The sequence below is a fragment of the Lemur catta genome, chromosome 8 (genome assembly GCF_020740605.2).
Source record: "Lemur catta isolate mLemCat1 chromosome 8, mLemCat1.pri, whole genome shotgun sequence".
Classification (NCBI taxonomy): Eukaryota; Metazoa; Chordata; class Mammalia; order Primates; family Lemuridae; genus Lemur; species Lemur catta.
Window position 1 is genome coordinate 99,924,599 of NC_059135.1, and position 20,975 is coordinate 99,945,573.

At 52.1% G+C, this 20,975-nt stretch overlaps 2 protein-coding genes and 1 long non-coding RNA gene across 3 annotated transcripts in view; 1 reads left to right on the top strand and 2 right to left on the bottom strand.

Annotated features, from left to right (window-relative positions):
* Window positions 1-940: 940 nt before the first annotated feature.
* Window positions 941-2,235, bottom strand: LOC123643359. The gene is made up of 3 exons (XR_006736769.1): window positions 2,217-2,235; window positions 1,639-1,710; window positions 941-950 (listed from the first exon to the last, which is right to left on the bottom strand). It is a non-coding gene; the product is annotated as an uncharacterized LOC123643359 (long non-coding RNA).
* Window positions 2,236-6,006: 3,771 nt separating this feature from the next.
* Window positions 6,007-20,975, top strand: part of MYO7B (myosin VIIB) — an 83,261-nt gene continuing 68,292 nt past the window's right edge. The window contains exons 1-2 of the mRNA XM_045558836.1: window positions 6,007-6,139; window positions 20,229-20,274. Coding sequence (XP_045414792.1) covers window positions 20,257-20,274 — 18 coding nt within the window. The 5' untranslated portion in view covers window positions 6,007-6,139; window positions 20,229-20,256. The remainder of the gene's footprint in view (window positions 6,140-20,228; window positions 20,275-20,975) is intronic.
* Window positions 18,616-20,306, bottom strand: LOC123643364. Its single transcript, XM_045558843.1, has 2 exons — window positions 19,909-20,306; window positions 18,616-19,351 (listed from the first exon to the last, which is right to left on the bottom strand). Exons 1-2 carry the CDS (start codon window positions 20,113-20,115, stop codon window positions 18,956-18,958), a joined length of 603 nt encoding a protein of 200 aa, XP_045414799.1. The 5' UTR covers window positions 20,116-20,306; the 3' UTR covers window positions 18,616-18,955.

Here is a 20,975-nt window from a genome sequence, read left to right on the forward strand (position 1 = left end):
ATCGTCACCCTGTCTTTAAACACTGGTGGCGAAAGTTTGGTACAGTGTGAAACAGTGCTTGTGATATAATTCTGAACATAAAAAGAGAGAGAGAGACTAGTAGTAGTAGGTACCTAAAATGTGTTTCCATCAAATTTTGCATAAGGCAGGCTCCAGACAGGAACATCTTATAGATTGTCTTGTTCTACACAGATTTTCTGCCCTGTGATTTTCCTGTATGGGGGCAGTAGAAGAGGTGACAGAGGACTCAGTCTGCAGTCCCAGAGCAAGGGGCTTGCCATCTCTGGGAACTGCCGGGAGTGGCAGCACCAACCCTGGAGGAGCTAAATGGTATCTTTCTAAACAAGAGAAACAATGTGCAGGATGAAGCCCCCAAAAGCAAATGCTGGCCCAGAAAGTGGACAGGATTTTAGGAGGCAGGAGCAGAGCAGAACTTGGATTGCAGTGCTGGGAGGAGCAAGCAGGGAGAGGGGGCTAGCCGAAAGGCTCAGAGCACACAGCTTCCTCCAAATGGTCCTTCAAGTTGTCTCCCAGCACGATTACCTGTTTTTGGCATGGGCTATTTGGTGGTAAGGTACAGAAACTCCTTTGATCCATCTCCACAAAAGGAGCACTTAGTAGAAGGAACCTGGGGACGCTGTGGACTCACAGGAAGTGTTACTGCAAGTTTGGTACTTGTTCCCAAAGCCACATCAGAAGAACGAGGACAGGTGGTTTGGGAAGAAGGAAAGAATAATTTATTAATTTGTCAGCAAATGAGAAGGCTGACAGACTCCCATCTTAAAGTACCAACATCCTGCTTCTGAGCAGAAGTATAGAGCTTTTAAAGGTTCTGATTGGCCCGGCACAGTGGCTCATGCCTGTAATCCTAGCACCATGGGAGGCTGAGGTGGGAGGATCGCTTGAGATCAGGAGTTCCAGACCAGCCTGAGCAAGAGCAGACCCCATCTCTGAAAAAAAAAAAAAAAAAAAAAGTTCTGAATCATCTCATAATCCCATCTTTGACTAAGAATCTCATGGTCTCCACCTGGATTCATTCTATCTTTAGCTAAGACAATCTTGTGGCCTCCACCCAGACTCCTCCCTTTTTTGGCTAAGACAATCTTGTTACCTCCACCCGGGCAATTCCCCTGAGCGTATCTCCTATGGTACAGAGAACAAAGGACACTCTCCTGCACCTCCTGACCACTGGCCTAAGGCATGGATGTAGGTTTTAGTTTTCAAAAAAGGAGAGGAGGGGGTTTTGAAGAGCCAGAAAACATTTTTACCCTTTTTCAGGCCATTGTCTCTTTTACATACTCCCCAATGTCAATTTTACCCTTCCATATCTATGAGAGGAGGGATGATGTAGTCATAAAGTTACTTCCTGCTGAATTGTGGAGATGTTTTAGATGGAGGGTAGAGATTATTGGGTGAAAAAGGGCATAAGCAGTAACTATAACTGTGAGGACTGACAAACGGACTGTGGCCTTGAACACAGTGTCCAATACAGGGCTGCATTAGAAAAGAAACATGGGACCTCTGAGTGCAGAGCTATTAGTTGTACCCTGTGGGTGATCCAAGAGACCAGCTTCTGCAAATTCAGAACTCGTATATATACGGAAATACTTGCACCAAATGAGCTTTAGGATAACACACCCAGAAGCAAGACAGATCAACAGAAGAAGTGATAGCCCTGGGGAATCCTCACTGAGGAGTTGTCCCTCTATCCTACAGAAAGAACCAAAAAAGATTAGCAAAAATATCAACATTTTCTTTTTTTTTTTCTCAACCAGATACTTTAGATCCCCTAAGGCAGGCCCCTCCACTGGGGGCTACACCTCTTTACTTTGCTGTGATGGACCCAAGGTTGCACTTCTGACAATTTTAATAAGGTGTGAGTTGTTAGAGGCACTTCATAGGGTCCCTTCCACTTCTCTGCTTCCAACTGGGGCAGGGACCTGGAAGAGGCAAACTCATGCATAGTGACTAGCACTCGACCCACTCCTTTGATGTGTTGTTTTACTCTATTCTCTTATATTATTGTACTTATCTCGGGGTGCTAAGAAGGGCCTCTCATAAGCTATTTTTTAGGGGATTAACTTAAGCCTGTTTCTAAAGGGCCACCCTTAGCCAGAGGAGGGCAAGCGGCAGCACCCTATCTCACTTTAGATGGGTTTCTTCTATCAATTTCAGGATGTATGCAATTTCTATTCTAGGTGCAGGGCTTTGCTTACTTGTTGGGTTACCTCCGCTACAAAGGAGGGTCCATTATCACTCTAGTGAAATGTCCAGGGCTTTTGTGGAGTGTGCTCCTGGGTCCTGCTGACAATAGGGCGCCTGCTGACATCCGTGCTGTAGGGGGAGGAGCCGCTGAGCCATCTCTGTAGCTGTCTGTCCATGCGTCCATCACCAGCATGCCACTCTCCACCTGCTCAGCCTCTTCCCTGGACTGAACGTTGTACAGGCTTGGTGGGGCCTGAACTTCCAAGTGCAATGGCAGTCTCCTGTAGACTTCACCAGGCCCTGGGATTCACCCAGCAGGAGCGTGGGGCAGGGGAACCAGGTGAGGTCCTGCTGCTTCTGAAACAAACTCTGGTGCTCCTGCTGCTCACCCAGGTTGGCCTCCTGGGCCAGCTGTGATGAGTTTCTCAGTCAGTACTTATTTACAGCTGTCTCACTGCCCCCTGGCCCCTCCCTCCCCACCACCACCCCTACCTGACTCACAGGCCACCGGGAGTGGCTGATGTCAGGGATCGGGGTGGCAGCCAGGGGAAGGGGCACCCCCGGCACACCCTGCTTGTGTGTCAATCAAATCCCCACTGTCAATTTTGCCCAGGGCTCCTGTGAATATTTGGAAGCAGGGGGCTCTGGGACCCCTCCTTCACTGTCTGAGTCCTGAACTTTAAAAAAACTATTTGTTTTCCTGGAGACTTCCTGCCACCTGAGTCCTTTACAATTTTGGTCAATATTCCTTTTCAAGGTCCTTTTCTTTACAAAAAGTCAGTCTGGGGCAGCTTTTTTGCCCATTCCTTTTGACTGTCTCAAGGGACCCTTCAGCTCTATCTGATACTGTTGCAAATTGCCCACCCTGGCTATAGGTTCCCTCTGAACCAAATTGAGTCTGTTGCCAAGAGAGACCATTCTGAACCCCGAGTCATAATTCACGGGGCGTGGGACTGAAGAACCAGTTCAGGCAGCACCCTTCCTGGCCCCTCCCATGGTGTCAAGATGGTGGCTGTGGCAGTCGGCGGGCCGGGCATGGTGAGCAGGTCCCCCCCACACCCCCCCGGGTCTGCCCCCAGGCTGTGGCCCCACCTGGTGCCTCGCCCTGGCTGGCTGTGGGGGTTCCAGTGGGGGCCGGAAGATGTCATTTATCAAAAATCTTACAAACACAGATCATTTTGTACATCACAAACAATGAGTTTATCTCAAGCAAAGAGCTTGAGACTCAACATTTTAACTCTAGAGTGGCAGGTTGACCATTTGAGCTCCGAATTTTAAAAGAACCAACAGCTCAGAATAAACCACGGGCCATCAACCACCACTTTTCCTCACTCGCCAGACCTGCGGTGTCTAGATAATCATTAGTCATAGGTATGAAAACTCGTCAGACAAAACCTCACAAACAATAAAACACAATGTAGGTAATTCCCAGCACAACGAATCTAAAGGCAAGGCCTGTCAATCAGATGGGAATTTTCAGTTAACGCTGCTTCTCCTCACACTCCAGCATGTACGTCGGGTTACAATAACACCATTCTCTCTACTCACGGGTTCGTAGCGATAAGTTGACCGTTCAGCTACAGTTTTTTCCAAGGGACTTTGAGATGGAGCCTCCTTATGTTGCAACAAAACTCACAGATCACAAACAGACAATACAGGGGATTCTCGACACAGAGTGCCGGGGCCTATCAAGGAAATGGGAATCCAAAAGAGATAAACGCCACCCCAGCTGGAAGGTTCAAACCCTCCCCAGCTGGTGGCCTGGTCCTCCTGTTCCCTAGGAACTGCACTGAGTTCTGAGTTCAGACCAGTTGCCCTAGTTCCACTCAGCCTCATGACTCCCACCCCCGAAAGGCACCTCAGCGCAAATGCCCCGACAGGGCTCCAGACGAATGCGAATGCGCTACCCAGATGGGAGGGATCAGGGCTTGGCATGCCTCCTGGGGAACTTACTCAACAACAACTGAGGCTGTCCAGACACTTCCCAGATCTGTTTCCTTCTCAACTCAGTTCAGGTTGCGGGAGCTGCGTCTACTTTGGGGACACAGAGACAGGAGTTCCCTGGAGCTAAAGCAGGCTCTGGCAGCTGCTGGGGAGGTCCCTTTCTCACTCACCTCAAAAACAAGTTGCTCTACCCGCAAAGACATGTGGCTCTTACCCAGGGCTGCTCCCTGCCTCTTCCAGCAATTGCGGGTGCCAGAAGCACAGGGTGCTCGCAGGTCTCAGCAAGGGGCTCTGCCTCTCTCTGGGACCACTGGATCTCCTCCTCTGTGGCTTGTCCACTTGACCCTCTTCTCGCTCACCACCACTTGGTCTGTGTCCCCAGAAAGGCCTGTGGCCGGGGTTGCCGTCCTGCCTTGACCTTGCTCTAAAAGATGGCAGTGCATTCCCTGATTGGCTCCTGCTGGGCCGACTGTAAGGACCCTGAGTCCCCTTCACCCAAGGAAAGGGCGCGACTGAGCAGGCAGCTCCCTGCCCCCACTACCCACCTGCCTTCAAGCTGGTCATAAATGGCTCCCCCCACCCTCATACTCACTCCCAGGGACTGCCTGGCCCTGCATCTGCCCCTGCCACAGGGCCCACTGCAGATGTGCTTCCCTTCGAAAGGGCCTGTATGTGCCTCAGAGCCCAAATGCCCCTTCATCCAAGTCCCAACCCAAGCCAGCCCTGTCTGCTCCCAGGGACCTTCCTGGGAATCTAGTTGCCCAGTGACCTTTGTCTCTGTTATCAGGTCCCCTGACTGCCCAGGCATGTCCTGGGTGTGTGCCCCTTTCCCACTCAGCACAGAGCACTGCCTTGACCAGATAGCCAAGCGATTCTCCCGCAGATTTCAGCTGGGTGTCTCTTATGCAATTCACTCTTTTGACACTGTCTCTGTGGACAGAGCGGCAGATCCCACAGGGTAAGGGGCTCAGTCCCACAAGACAGCTCCAACTCAGATGCCAGTTCCAAGTAGTAGGTTGTCACCTATGCTTCTGGCCGACTGGCTATAAAGAGGGGTTCCCATGACCCCTGCTTGAGTTCAATTAATTTGCTTAATAGCTCATAGAAGTTAGTGAAAAACTTAAGCTTACCAGGTGATTATAAAGGGTGTTACAGAGGATACAGAAGAGATGCACAGTGAGGTATGGGGGAGGGGCGTGGAGCTTGCCTGCCTTCCCGGGGCGCCACCTCCAGGAGCCTCCACACGGTCAGCTGTCTAGAACCCATCGTCTTGTTCAAGACTTTTACCCTCCCAGAGATTGGTAGGTGGGGCTGAAAGCTCCAACCCTCCACTCAGTAGGCCTTTCTGGGGACTGGCCCCATCCTAAGACTAGCTAGGGGCCCCAGGCTGTAAAGGGGCCCAACATGAATAACAAAAGATGTGCCTATCACTCAGGAAATTGTAAGGTTTTAGGAGCGCTCTGACAGGAACCAGAGACAAAGACCAAATATGCTGTATTTCATATTGTACCACACAGCCCTCACCCCGTCAGAACTCAGGGTGCTTGGGAGCAGAGCCCCCGCTGTATGGGTCCCCAGAGTCCCCATGACACTCAGGAAGATGCCAAGGCCCCTGGATGATCAGCTGATTGTCACCAAGGGACCTGGATGGGGGCCAGGGCAGGTGTGCGGAGTGCAGACACTAGTGGCCCGGCCACGCATCCACTGCTCTGCCGAAGGGCCTGGGTTAAAGAGCAGACCGTGTCATGAGGCTCTGCCGCCCGGCTGCAGGAGGCGTGTGGGAGTGCATGTGCCCGGAGCCTGAGGACAAAGTCCTGTAATAAATTACGTGGGCCCAGAGCACTTGGTCATTTCCTCTTGGGGCCTTTCTGCCTCTTCCTCTGTCCTTTACTCCCCGACACACCTGGAGCCCCGGCTCTGCCTCTTTTCCTGGCTGTCAAGGTGCCCCAGGTGGAGGGGCAGAGAGCCAGCCAGACCCCATCCTGACAAGGTAAGGGAGCGTGGGGGTGCATCTGCCAGCTGGAAGGAGGGGCAGAGGGTCGCTGGGCAGGAGGCAGGTTAGTAGGCACAGACCTGGAAGCCAGCTGGGACAGGCCTTGGGGGCAAGAGCTGGAGATGCCCTTCAGGAGCCTGGAAGCCAGAAACCTCTGCCCAGGACTGGGGCCACTGGGCTGCAGGGCGGACCCCAGGGGCCGAGGAGGAGGACGAGGAGGAGGAGAAGCTGTCCCGGGCCTCTGCTGTAGCAGGGCAGACAGCCTGGCGGAGGGGAGTGCAGATGCCAGGCCTGCCCCCCGCCCAGCAGCCTCCTCACAGCGGGAGGGCCTCAGCGCAGAGGCGTGGGGAGTCAGGGTAGCCTGGGCAGCAATGACCAGGCTCCTGCCAGACGTCAGCTGTGCCATGCGTGGCGTCCCTCTGTGCTCTCACAGCACTGGGGTGGCACTGCCTCCGTTCTGTGGATGCAGACACTGAGGACCACGGGAAGAAGCAGAGCCAAATGCGACTCCAAAGCCAGGGATTACCTGTCTCACCCACCTACCTTGGACAGTAGTGTCTAGTAACCTCCTCCCTGGCCTCAAAGCCTCCTCAGGGTGGGGCTGTTGAGTTGTGGGGGAAAGAGGTGACCGAGGAGAGGGACAGAGACGTGAGCTCTCGTGGGCTGCCTCCTTTGAGCTGTCAGTGTGGTGTGCATTCCACCCCCAGCTCGAAGAGGAGAAAACTTGCGACACAGAGGTCGGGAGGGGCTGGTCAAGGTCAGAGGGCTGGCAGGTGTGGGACCCCAACCTAAATCTCCTAAACTGGGCCACGACTAGCTCTATCCCTCGGACTCCACTTCATTAACTCTGGACTTGAATTTTGTTCTAATCCACGAGACCCCTGAACTCTGTTCAGGATTTCAGTTCGGAGAAAACCAAAACTCTGGAGCACACCCCCCCAGCGAGTCCGCGCTGAGCACCACTCAGGCAACAACAGCTCTTTGGGCAGGAAGCCTTCCCCGCCTCCCTGGACCTGCGCTCTGCAGGGGCCACCTCGGGGAGAACTCGCCACGGCTCTCCCGCACCCTCAGCGATGTGGACAGCAGGCAGAGCAGGGACGCCGTCTCCAGTAACCTCTGTGCACTGACATAACACCATGCTTTACGTGTGTCGAAAGACAAAATTACAACAAATTGAAAGATCATAATTGGCTTTTATCTGCAATTCTAGAAACAGGCAACCTGATTCTAGAATGAGTGTTCCGATGAGCCGGGCAGAGGAGATTGGTTTTAAAGACAGAACAGGGCTGAGAAAAGCAGACACAGAGAACAAAAAGCTGATTGTTTCAAAGTTGCTTTCCTTGTAAAGGTTAAAGCAGAGGGGATTTCCTTATCATGCCAGCTAAAGCTGCCTGTTTGGGGCTTTAGCTATCCTCTCTCTTGATTCTCAGAAGGTCAGATGAAGATCTTAGTCCCGACTTGGCCGTGTGGAACTTCAGCGCAAGTGATCCATTTTGGTCTGGTCTGCTGGGCCTCGGGCGGGAGCTCAGTCCAGCCTACAGCCTCCTCCCAGTTTCACTTAACCAATGTCTGTGAATGGCGCCTGCTTCCCATGCTCAGTCCGCACAACAAGCTGTTCAGGGAAGAGCAGACGTCATAGCACGGTTTTCACAGAAGAGGACATTGAGATTAAGGAGGGTAAATTACTTGACCAAAGTCACTGGACTAGGAGCTCCTTGGGGGCATAAGATCAGTCTCCCTGGGGTTTCTCTGCCCCCTGCACACACCCAGGCCTCAGCAGAGAATGGACACTTGGCACATATACGCTGAATGAAAAATGGAATAGCTAGTGGCAAAAGTCAAGCTGGGAACGAAGTCGAGTTTCCAAACCCAGTGTCATTTTGGACTCTGTTGTCTCCCCCCTCAGTTAATCCAGCAGCACATGCGGTGCTCCCTCAGCGCCAGCTGGGAAGGTGGACTGTGCAAAGGAAAAGTGACCAGTGCACCCCAGGGGGACAGACCTCAGGGCATCCAGTGGGCAGGGGACGCAATCAGACAGGTGGGGGCACGGACAGGACCTGGCAGGCTGTGAAGGAGAGGATGGCTCAAGTGCCATGGTGAGGAACAGGGGATGTTCCAGGCGAAGGGAATGGTGTCCGCAAAGATGCAGATGGAAGGAAGCACCAGTCCAGCTGCGGCAGTGCTGGAGCCCACAGGACTCAAGTGCTGGTGTAGGGAGTGGTAGGAGATCTTCTAGAACGTTCCATGAAGACAGAAATGGTCTCTTCTGGACTGTCCAAAACAGTAGACACTAAGCACATGTGGCTATTGAGCACTTGAAGTGTGGTTAATGCAACTCAGGGTCTGAGTTTTAAGTTCAACTTAAATTTAAATAGCTCATGTGGCTAGTGGCTACCATATTTGACAGTGCAGAAGTAGAGGGTCTTGCCTATCAGACTAAAGAGAGAGGTGAAGTAGAATAAGGAAGGACTTTGGAGCCAAACAGTGGTGGATTCAAATTCTGACTGGGCCACCTACTAAGTGTGGGACCTTAAACCTCAGTTTCCTCATCTGTCAAATGGAGTTGCATCACTTACCTTGCAGAGTTGTTGTACAGATTAAATTAATGAGCTACTGCTGGAAACTTTTAGCACAGTGCCTGTCTGAGCCCCTGCTCTGTTCTGGGTGCTAGGGACAGAGTGCAGAGTGTATGCAAAGAGACCACAGCACAGTGGAACAGACCCTCGTGCACAAGTGTACGTATCTGTCAGTTCTCCTTCACCCATCACCTGCCTTATTCAAAGACTAAACGAAACAGAGTGATTTGAATTAACTTGCAGATATATCTGTAATAAAACAGAATCAAAAATAAAATAAATGAGAAACTGGGATGAAGGGGAAATCAAAGTAGGAAAACACAACACAGCTGGGAAGAGATTAGTAACAAAATGTGCGTCAGAAAGGCCAGTATATTTGCTAGCCACAGACGCTAAATTTGTTCTGAGCTTCCAGCTAGTCGTGCAAAAGTAAATTATGCAGTGAAAGATTAATAATGTTCTCAAGTTAAGAACAAGCCAGTTTCTGAGAAGACCAGCTTTCCTGATGCAATGTCATGGAGGGGACACCAAGGGAGGAAACGATATTGACAAAAACAGTCAGTTCAGGGTTGTTTGTAGAAAATGAAGGAGGGTCTGTTGAAGGATATCTCTACAGTGAAGGAAGATTTCTCGCGGTTCTCTGTAGAATCTGAGGGGCTTTTAAAAGGCCGCGTCTGTTGCGAGGGAGGCTTCTCACAGGCTCTCGCTTCAGTGAAGCCGGCCGTCTCAAGCGCTATCTCTAAATGCAACAGGCTTCCTCAAGGACTGTCCTGTGCATGAACGAGGGCTTACTAAGGGCTGTCTCTACAACAAAGGACGGTTTTCCAAGGTCTGCCTCTTCCGCAGTGAAGGGGCTTCTCCACAGCAATCTCTCAGTGAAGGAGGGTTTCTCATAGGCCGTCTTCGCAGATTAGGGCGTTTTCTCGAGGACTACCTCTGCAGTGAAGGGGCTTCTCCAGGGCTCGCTCCATAGTGAAGGAAGTTTCCCTGGGGCCATCTTGCCAGGAAAGGGCCCTCTCGAGGGCTGTCTCCTCCAAGCTCTCTCCAGGCAGGCTGACAGCATCACATGAAAGCGTGGTCCAGGAAAAGCTGTTCCCTGGATAGGTGTAAACCAACGTTTTAATGCAGGGCAGTCAATGTTATTCCCAAGGGCTGGACAGGGTCTGCTGGTAGCATAGAGGGACATCATTTTAGCTCTGACCAGGGGGGAGCAGCATCAGGGAGGCTGCAAGGGAGCAGTTGAGCTAGGTCTGAAAGAGAGGGCTGGAGATGAAGCTGAATCAGCCGACACGTCACCCAGACCTCCAGGAGAGCCAAGTGCTGGCACCAGACAGACTGAGCGTCAGATGTGTGTGTGTGTGTGTGGCGGGGAAGGGATAACACTCAACTCTGCTCGTCCTGTGATGCTGCAGAGGATGGGCAGGATCCCTGCCAAATTCCCAGTCCTCGTGTTTCCCCTCTGGAAGCCCAGCTGGGAGGGGAGATTCTCCTAGCAGAGCTTCCTCACCGGGCTGCCCTGCTGTGGCTGACTTCCTCATAAGGGTCCGGGCCAGGCTCTAAGGGAGCTGGGTCTCTCTAGCCACACTGTTGCATACTGCGGGGCTGTGGAGAGAGGCTGAGCGTCCCCACCTGGAGCAGGCAATGGAAGAGGCTCTGAATCTGGACTCACGGGCCCTTTTCCCCAGCATGTGCTCCCAACCCTGGCACCATGGGGCCTTCCTGTTGTGCCTTTCCCATGCCTGGCTTCCCACTGAGCTTGGGGCTCACCTTTGCAGAAGGTCATCACTGTTTGGGAGGAGGTGGAAGCTCAGGCACCCTAGACAATCCCTGCTGACAGTAAAATAAATAAGAAAAGCAAACTACAGATATGGAAAACCCAAACATGACAGAAAAGACCCAAATGGAAAGTGAAAGACTCCTCCTTCCTTCCACTTCCCATCCCAATAAACCACAGTAAACAGTTTAATATAATCACCTCCAAAAAATATGTATCTCCATCTCTTGCTCTGTATATGTATGTATTTATATGTATTTTTTAAGCAAAACTGACACTATTCTATAAAACATACCTTGTTTTTATCACAGACTCATATATCAACACATATATTAGATTGAACCATTTGAAACTGCCAGTATTTGACCATTTTGTTCTAGAAAAAGGACACTTTCATATAGGTCAACCTAATAGCTCTTTTTAAACAGTTGTGTGGTATTCCATCTGAACATTGAACCTGAATCTAGCAGACCTCTGGATTCCACCTGGTGGACAATTGGTGCTCTGTTGTTCCGTTGTTTCAGTTTTTTGCTAGTATGATCAGTGCTTTGTACATCTACCTTGGTGAGCTTGTACAAGTGTATTTGCAGGGTATGTTGCTAACACTGGGATTTGTGGGGACAAAGGGTATTAAATTTTTTGTAGATTTGCCAACTTGTCCTCTGCAAATGGTGGCGCTGGTTTAGCACTAGCCACAGTGCAGGGACAGGCAAGGCCAGCTCTGAGGCTGCTCACAGCAGCCAGCCTCCAGGCTTAGCCAGGGCTGAGCCAGTGACAGCCTTCTGGGTGGGCCTACCATGCTGCCCGGCAGTGGTGGCCCTTCTCACCTATGCCTGCCTGTGCTCCACTTGGCTGATGGATTCAGTGCCAGGGACCCTTGGCTCTGGGGAGCAGGGAATGGTCAGCCGACTGAGGGCATAGGATAACTTCCGAAGCTTACTCATCCCTCATCCAGCCCCAGACATCCTTCCTGCCCAAAGAATACTTTCACTCGTTTGACAGACAAAGCTTTGGCGGCCCTCCAGTGTAGGTGCTCTTCTGGGCTGGCATTCTGTAGGCCAGAGTCTCAATGTTGGTTTTGCTTCTTGGACCCCTGGCTCCTGACCTGTGAAGTGGAATGTCTCCATGGACAGCACAGGGTTCTTGTGTGGCTTAGAGGAGAGAATCTGGGCAAAGTATCCCACATACCACCTGGCACACAGCTGCCTGCCCGTTCCAGGCCCCATGTGGTCCAGCAACACTGTGATCTACTCTCCAGCTCCACCTCTCCACTTGCCTTTCAGCATATTCTTACCCACTGGCCCCACACTCCAGTTCAGTGACACTCTAGAATGCATGTTAGTGGTGTGGCTTCAGGCCCCCAGCAGCTTTGAGAAGGCTTTGAGAAATAGCAGCCTACCCTTCTTCCCTGAGGTGATGATCACCCCAGTTCTGCTTCCTGAGGTTAAGTAGGACACTGAGCCCCATGGCTCAGCCACACTGACATGCATCAGGGTTTGACAACGGGACCTGGGCTAAGAAGAAGCCATCTCACTCCCAAGGGGCAGACACTTTGAAATGCAACAGTGCTTCCCTTCAGGGGCAATGCCTAACATGCCTCCCCGGGCAGGTCCATCCATCCACCCATCCATCCACCCACCAATCCATCATGCATCTATCCATTCGCCCATTCATCCACCAATTCATCTATATATCCATCCATGCATCTATCCACCAATCTTCATCCATTCACCTATGCACCTGCCAACCCATCCATCCATTCACCCATCTACCCATCCATCTATCCATCCATTCATCCATTCATTCAGCAAGCATGTACTGAGCCCCTACTCGTATGAGTAAGGCACAGTCCAGCCCTCAAGTTTCTCACAGGTCTGGGAGAGACACACACAGTGACACATACCTCAGGGGTAAATGCTAGAAAATTGCAGCTTCTTCATGTAAGAATGTCTGTGCCTGTGTGTGTACACACATGGATGTGTGCTTACATATGTGCACATGTGTGTATTCCAAACTTAGATCAAATACAGAGAACTGAGGTAAAAGAAGACACGGGAGACTTCAGGAACTGCATAAAGTTCAGTGCACCCTGGGGGAAAGCAGTGAGAGATGAGGTAGTCTAAAAGGTGGGCAGAGTGTGGTGCTGAAGATCCCTGGATGCCATGAAGATATGGCCTGCTTGCAGCTGCAGGGGGCAACATGGTCAATTTTTGCATCTTTTAAAGATCACTTGGTTGGTGGAATGGAGGATTTGGAAAGACCAGAAGAAGCAAACCCACCTGGGACGTTTCCATTCTCCCAAGTGAAGGATGAGGAGGACTAGGGCCTGGCAGGAGGGGAGAGAGTCTCAAGTATTTCCTTTCTTTTAATGTCTTTATCTCATTTTGGTATTAGGGTAATGCAGGCCTCATAGTATTTCATCTGCTTCTGATTTCTGGACGATATTGTAGAGAAGGTATCATTTCTTCCTTAAATGTTTGGTAGAATTCACTGGCAAAATCATCTGGGCCAGGTACTTCCTTTTTTGAAAGATTGTTAATCATGATTCAATTTCTGTAATAGATAAAGGTCTTTCAGATTATCAGTTTCTCCTTGTGTGAGTTTTGGTAGCTTGTGTCTTTCAAGGAATTGGTCCATTTTGTGTAAATTACCAAATTTGTAGGCATGGAGTTATTCATAATATTCCCTTATTATTTTAATGTCCATGGGATCACAGTGATGTCCCTCTTTCAATTCTGGTTTTAGTAATTTGTGCCTTCTCATTGTTTTTCTTGTTTAGCCTGACTAGAAATTTATTAATTTTATTTTTTTTTTTAGAGAACCAGCTTTTGGTTTTATTGATTTTTGTCTTTTGATTTCCTGTTTTCAATTTTATTGATTTCTGCTCTAATTTTTATTATTTCTTTTCTTTCTCTTCACTTTAGGATTATATTTCTCTTCTTTCTCTAGTTTCCTAAAGTAGAAGCTTTGATTATTGATTTTACATCTTTCTTCTTTTGTAATATATGCATTCAGTGCTATAAACTTCCCTGTAAGCACTGCTTTTGCTGGATTCCACAAATTTTGATAAGTTGTATTTTTATTTTCTTGAAAATACATTTGAACTTTTCTTGTAACTTCTCTGACTCATGTGTTATTTAGAAGTATGTTTCTTAATCTTCAAATATTTGGGGGTTTTCTAGTTATCTTTCTGTTACTGATTGCTAATTTAATTCTATCATGGTCTGACAGCATACTTGGCATGATTTCTATTATTTTAATTTTTTTGAGTGTGTTATGGTGTGTTTTATGGTCCAGAATGAGGTCTATCTTGGTGAATGCTCCTGTGAGATTGAGAAGAATATATATTCTGTTGTTGGATGAAGTAGTCTATAGATTGTAGATGTCAAATATATATGCATATTTATAGTTGACTGATGGTGCATGTCTTACTGATTTTCTGCCTGCTGGATCTATCCATTTCTGATAGAGGGGTGTTAAAGTCTTCCACTATAATAGATTTCTTTTTTTTTTGAGACAGGGTCTCACTCTGCCACCCAGACTAGAGTGCAGTGGTGTGATCAGAGCTCACTGTAACCTCAAACTCCTGGGCTCGGGCAATCCTCCTGCCTCGGCCTCCCAAAGTGCTGGGATCACAGGTGTGCGCCACTCTGCCCAGCCCTCCTTGCAGTTCTATCAGTTTTTACCTCACGCGTTTTGACACTCTGTCGTCAGGCACATACATGTTAAGGATTGTCATGTCTTGTTAGAGAATTTATCCCTTTATCCTTGTGTAATACCCTCTTTTTTTCTAATATAAATATTTTACTCATTTTCATTAAGTGTATGCCATCCCAGAGGATCACATCTTCCTTTTAATATCCACGTGAAACAAGCTTTCAGAGAGCGCGGCAACTCTCTTGGGCAGCATTAATTTAATTTAATTTTATTTTATTTTTTGAGACAGGGTGTCACTTTGTTGCCCTGGCTAGAGTGAGTGCCGTGGCGTCAGCCTAGCTCGCAGCAACCTCAAACTCCTGGGCTTAAGCGATCCTACTGCCTCAGCCTCCCGAGTAGCTGGGACTACAGGCATGCGCCACCATGCCCGGCTAATTTTTGCTATATATATTTTAGTTGGCCACATAATTTCTTTCTATTTTTAGTAGAGACGGGGTCTCACTCTTGCTCAGGCTGATCTCGAACTCCTGACCTCGAGCGATCCACCCGCCTCGGCCTCCCAGAGTGCCAGGATGACAGGCGTGAGCCACCGCGCCCGGCCAAGGGCAGCATTAATTTTAAACGAAAAAAGTATTAAGTTGTCTTTGCAGCTGAGACTGCCTGGAACAACCAGTGTCTCCCATCCAGCTGCCACCCTTTCCTCAAAAATGCAAGCTTGGCATAATTTTAAGAGTAAAGACGGTTTAAAGCGCATCCAATTTCCAAAATAGAGTGGGCAGGGCTTAGAGGAAGTCAGGTCCATCCGTGGACGGTGAGCTCCTGGAAGGGAGGGCTCACCCACCACAAAGCACTCGCCCGCGACACTTCTGCCTTCGCTCTGGAGAGCCGCGTTTGCAGCAGGGAGGGCGACTCCAGGGCACGGCGCCCTCGGAGCGCGGCCGCGTCCCCGCTCCGTCCCCGCGCCGTCCCCCGCGCCGTCCCCGCTCCGTCCCCGCGCCGACCCCCGCTCCATTCCCCGCTCCGTCCCCGCGCCGTCCCCCGCTCCGTCCCCCGCTCCGTTCCCGCGCCGTCCCCCGCTCCGTCTCCCGCTCCGTCCCCGAGCCGTCCCCGCTCCGTCCCCGCGCCGTCCCCGCTCCGTCCCCGCTCCGTCCCCGCGCCGTCCCCGCTCCGTCCTCCGCTCCGTCCCCCGCGCCGTCCCCCGCTCCGTCCCCCGCTCCGTCCCCGCGCCGTCCCCGCTCCGTCCCCTCTCTGTCCCCGCGCCGTCCCCCGCTCCGTCCCCGCGCCGTCCCCGCTCCGTCCCCTCTCCGTCCCCGCGCCGTCCCCCGCTCCGTCCCCCGCGCCGTCCCCGCTCCGTCCCCCCCTCCGTCCCCGCTCCGTCCCCGCGCCGTCCCCCGCGCCGTCCCCCGCGCCGTCCCCGCTTCGTCCCCCGCGCCGTCCCCCGCTCCGTCCCCCGCTCCGTCCCCCGTTCCGTCTCCCACTCCGTCCCCCGCGCGGTCCCCTATCGGTCCCCGCGCCGTCCCCCGCGCCGTCCCCGCTCGGTCCCCGCGCCGTCCCCCGCGCCAGAAGGGGACAAGGCAAGGCGGGACGGTGCAGCGGCGCGTTCCGAGGAAGCGTCCCCCACACTCCTCGCCTCCTCACCCTACACCACCGCGGCGGTTCTCTCCCGCGTCCCCAGACCCGGCGTACGCAGGCTCCCGCCTCGTCGCTTAGCAACCTGCAGAGCTGTCCTGTCCTCCCGGGTAATCAATTCTCCTCGGTACTAGGCTCTTTATTCCTGCTGACGTTCCTTGCCTCGAAGTCAGCCCTGTCTGAAATCAGTGTGACTGCCCCGGCACGCGCGCTCTCTTGCACAAAACACGGGCGTATCCAGCTCTGTTTTGATCGGAATTAGCATGGTACATCTTCCATCCTTGTGTGTTTATACGTAACACGGGGTTCTTGTAGACAGCATGTAATTGGGAGCCTCAAGTTTTTAAAAGACAAGATCTTTGGGTCCTGGTGATCATTTGGTTGTGAAGAATAGGATGACTCAAGTGTTCTCCTCAGCAATTAGTAGTTCCTTCCTTGACATAAAGCGGGGAGGGCGTGGGGACCGAGGGGAGACGCTGTGGTCACACTGGGCTGTGCCCACGGTGCATCTGAGGGAGATGTCCAGAGACTCGGGGCCTTGGTGGGTCTGGAGACCAGGCCAGGGATGAGGGTTGGACTTGCCGGTTTGGGGCTCCCCATGCTCTGGTCCTGGCCTTGGCCCAGGGAGGGGTGGAAGGCACAGGGGTGTGCGGGCTGGAGGAGGATAGGGCGAGGGCCAGCAAGTCGGTGAGAATTCTTTGATTTCAGTGACAGAAGCCAAATGGCTTAGCCCACATACTCAGACTGCAAAAAAGGCAGAGACAGCATTTCTGTCTTTTTTCTCCTCTCCACACCTGCCAATTTTATTCTCTCAAACCAGCTATTTTAAGAAGCTAGGACCCTGGCTCCTGGCACTTCTGGAATCATATCTGATCATTTTGAGACTAGAGAGGAAAACCACCTCCCAGCTCCAACTCAGAACATCCCTGGGAAAGCTGTGCTTGGCTCCAGCTTGGGCTGCACGGGCGCTTGGGGTCCCATGAGTCACAGTCCTCATCTGAAATGCAGTTTGGATTAAGGGAGGAGACGTTCCCCAAAAGGACATGGGAGGCAGGTGTGCCAGGCACACAAAAATCGTCAGCATCTCCCTGGGACACCAAGAGGTCAAGGTGAGTGAGGGAGGTGCCGGGAGGAGACTGAGAGCTGGAGGGAAGGGCAGGGAAGTGCAGTCCTGTGGGGCGAAGGGGCTGGTCGGGAAGCCACGAAAGGCAAGAAAGTGGAGGCAGCGTGACGGGGGCTCCCGCAGCCAGTGTGGCTGTGGCGCAAACACAAGGAGGAGGGTAGTGGCTGCAGGGGTCAGGAAGCTGAGAACATGCATTTGGAGACAGACACCTGAGCTTGTCCTTGTGTAGGGAGAAGAGTGAGAGGGCCAGAAGAGTGAGAGACAAGGAAGGCGTGAGGGGAGGAGAACTGTGTTAGTTATCAGTCGCTGCATAACAAACCACCCCAAACTTTAGCAGCTTAAAATAACAAGCATTTATCATCTCACACAGTTTCTGAGGGTCAGAAACCCAAGAGCGGCTTATCTGGGTGGTTCTGGCCCAGGGACCCTCATAGGGTTTGTAGTGGTGTTCTCGGGCTGCCCTAACAAAATACCACAGCCTGGGGGCTTAAATAACAGAAATTTAAATTCGCACCGTCTGGAGGCTGGGAGTCCAATCTCAAGGTGTAGTGGGGTTGGGTTCTTCCAAGGCCGCTCTCCTCGGCTCACAGGTGTGGGTACGGATGCCCATCCTCTTGTCTCTTCACACGGTCTCTCTCTGTGCATGTCAGCGTCCTAATCTCCTGTTCTTATAAGGACGCCAGTCATATTGGATTAGGGCCCATTCTAATGGCCTTTTAAAGATGTAATTACCTCTTTAAAAACCTCATCTCCCAATATGGTCACATTCTAAGGCACTGGGGGTTAGGACTTCAACAAACGAATGTGGGGAGACCCAGTTCAGCCCGTGACAAAGCTGTAGTCAGAGTGCTGGCTGGAGCTGTGCTCATCTGCAGCCTGGGCTGAGCCTCTCAAGCTCACAGGGCTGTTGACTGGAGCCCTCAGTTGTTATCACGTGGGCCTCTCCTCAGGGCTGCTTGAGTATCCTCACGACATGGCTGCCAGGTTCCCCAGCCCGAGTGATCTTACAGAGAGAGTAAGGAGGATGCCACAAAGTCCCTATGAGCTAGTCTCAAAAGCTACACTCCATCACTTCCACCTGATTCTATCTGATAGAAGCAGATCACTTCTGGTGGCAGAGTGAGTCTCCATGTTGTGCGGGAAGCATGTCAAAGAAGTTGTGGACATATTTTAAACGACCACAGTAACCAATAAAGCAAGAGCCTGACAGAGGAGGCCAAAGACAGCAGGGATGGAAGGATTGGTGTGGGCCATTGGGGGTCCCTTCCTCTGGGGAGTCACCTAAGTGTGCAGAGGTATAGGAGAAGGCAGGGAGTGGCGGGGTTGGAAGCTGAGGGCAATTTCTCTCTTTTTTCAGTGAAACAGGTCAAAGTGTTCCCAAGAGTGAGTGGCAAGAGGGAGCTTTGAAGTAGGGTTTTTGGTGGAAAGGGCTGACCAGGGCGTAAAGAAGGACCCCTGGGCACTTTGGAAGGCCTTGGGGAGGCGCAGGCCATGAGACCACCGCGCCCCTGTCCGCAAGGCGGGGGGAACCATCCCTGGCTATGCTCAGCTCTGCCGTGGGGACTTTGCAAGGTCAGAGCAGGAGTCAGTCAAAGGGAAACGACAGTAGTCGCAGGACAGTGACGGACCAGAGGTGCCTGTGTTTTCTTTTTTGTTGTTTTAATTATTTTTTTAATTGACATGTAATAATTATACATATTTATGGAGTACAGTATGATATCTCAATATGTCTTTTATTTTGTATTCCAAATAGAAGTATTTATATGACCGCTTTCATTCTCCAAAAGAGTTAAGGCAGTTTGCAGGCTAGTTGACAACAGGAGTGAAGCAAGGCTGTGAGTTGCTAGGTTGGACAGAACAGAAGGACTAAGGAAGGGGTCACGATGAAATGAGAGACCAGCTGCTCACTGGGTAAGCTGGCATGAGGGCAGCACGGGGCGGGAAGGGGCAGGGGAGGACGGGGAGATAGAGCAGCTCTGGGCCACCGAAGATGTGGGCCACCCATGATATGTGACAGGCTGCTCCCGGGGTAAGCTGGACCGAGGTGGGGACTCCTATGAGGCAGAGCCTGGTGTCTGGAGAGGGACGGCGTGATGCACCCGAGACACCATGAGGGTGCTCAGGACCAGGCTGGGCCTCAGGTCTCTACTCAGGGCGGAGAATCGAGACATAGCCAGAGGCGGGGCGATGCCCCTCTGCGTCTTCTCCCACCCCCCATCTCCTGGGTTGAGCGAGGTGGGAAGAGGGACAAGCATCTCCTTGAAAGAGCTGCCCGGGGGCCGGGATCTGGCAGAGGTCTTCTCTGCATTTTTATGCAGACCCTTCAACTTTCCCAAAGCAGAGGATGTGGGGCAAGGAGGATGGATTTGGGGGCTGGGAGAAGATTCCCCTTCTTCACTTACCAAATAGGTCTGGCAAAGCCTCTGCATTCTCAGCCTCCATTTTCTCACCTGTAAAACGGGACAGCAGCAGCGTTTGTTCTCAGAGCTGGCTCTGCCACCCTGTAGCCTCACTCACCCGTCAAAGCCACCATCAGAGCAGGATCCTCTCCAAGGGCTTCATTCGCTCTTTCACTGGACAAATAGCGACTGACTGAGTCCCTTCTGGAGGCAGGCCAGTGCTAGATACAGGGACAAGGCAGCGAGTGCAGCAGACCCGGTGCTCGCCTCGTGCTCAGAGCCAGGAAGGGAATGACACCAGCGCTCGTATCAGGATGACAGATGGGCTTTCCCCCTTTAGATCAGGCGAGTGGATCCCTGTCCTCCCTCCTCCGCCTGCTGGCTGCCAACGGGGCCTGCCTGTGAGCTCCCAAAGCACCCAGAGCAGCCAGGTGCTGGGGACAGGTTTGAAAGCAGGCGGATCTGGGTTCGACTCCCAGCTGTGCTAATTAACTGGGTCACTTTCCCTTTGTTGAGCGCCCGTATGAAGACGGGGAGCATCCTTGTCCTGTGCTGCTGTGAGGTTTGGGCCGAGCATCTGATGTGTCTGTGGCTCTGGGGCTGCTTACCCGAGCGTTTTCCAGTACGCACCATGGTGACTGGTTTTCACAGGTGTCTGACCAAATATAATGTGGGCTCTGGGGGACAGTGGACCACTCCACACCCTGTGTCCAGCCCAGAGCTGATGCCACATGGCCCTTCAGGGAAGGTGAGATGAGACGAGGAAGCTGAGAAAGCACCTTCTTGCACGTGGGATGGGACTGTGACTCACTCATCCATTCTGATTCGGAGTCATTCTGGAGCCAGGTCCCATGCCAGGCACCTAGGGACAAGTGGGGCTCCGAGTCAAGGGCGCGTGCGCAGCTGACGTTCCGCTTTCTCTCTACAGACGGGCTGTGTGGAGCTGCTGACCGGGGATGTCCGTGTTCCGGCTGGTAAGAGCTGCACGTGTCTGATCTGGGGGGTATTCCTGGGAGTTACTCAAGGCTGAGCTGCATCACTCCCAAGGAAAGAAGAAGAAAGGCACTGAGACCCTAGGAGGAAAATACCAGAGCCGAGGAAGTTTGAGGAACAAGGCAGATTCTCCTACGTAAAGAAAAAACTGGCCAAGCCCTGGGCCTCCGCAGGGTGGCCATACCCACGTGCATAGTTATCCCTGGCTTATGTTCAGGGCTTAAAATGTCTTGATAAAGGGATTTCTTGCTTGTCGTCTCATTGCGTCAGTGGCAGGGAGCTCCCCGAGAGAAAACAGGTAACTCCGGCACGTGTGGGACAGAGTGGGATCAAACCCCAGCTGAATCACCACCTTGGGCTCTGCGTTGTGTTCCCTTCACTCAGCAAAAGCCCCTGTGTCCTGGTGGCCAAGAGCTAGATGTCTGTAGGAAGGAAGCAGAGGAGTTTGGCATCTCCTGTTGAATCCAGATGCTGAGAACCTGCCCTGCCCTGGGAGGCAGGGACAGGAGGCTGGGGGAGCCCAGAGCAGAGCTCCCAAGCCATGCCATGCATCCTTCCCTGCCCTCCAGGTTAGCCCCCCGTCCCCTGCATGCCCCGCAAAGCCCAGGAGAGCCTGTCAGGGTTGCACAGTCGTCTTTGATAAGAAAACACCCAAATCTTTCCCCAAGCTCAAAGCCGTATG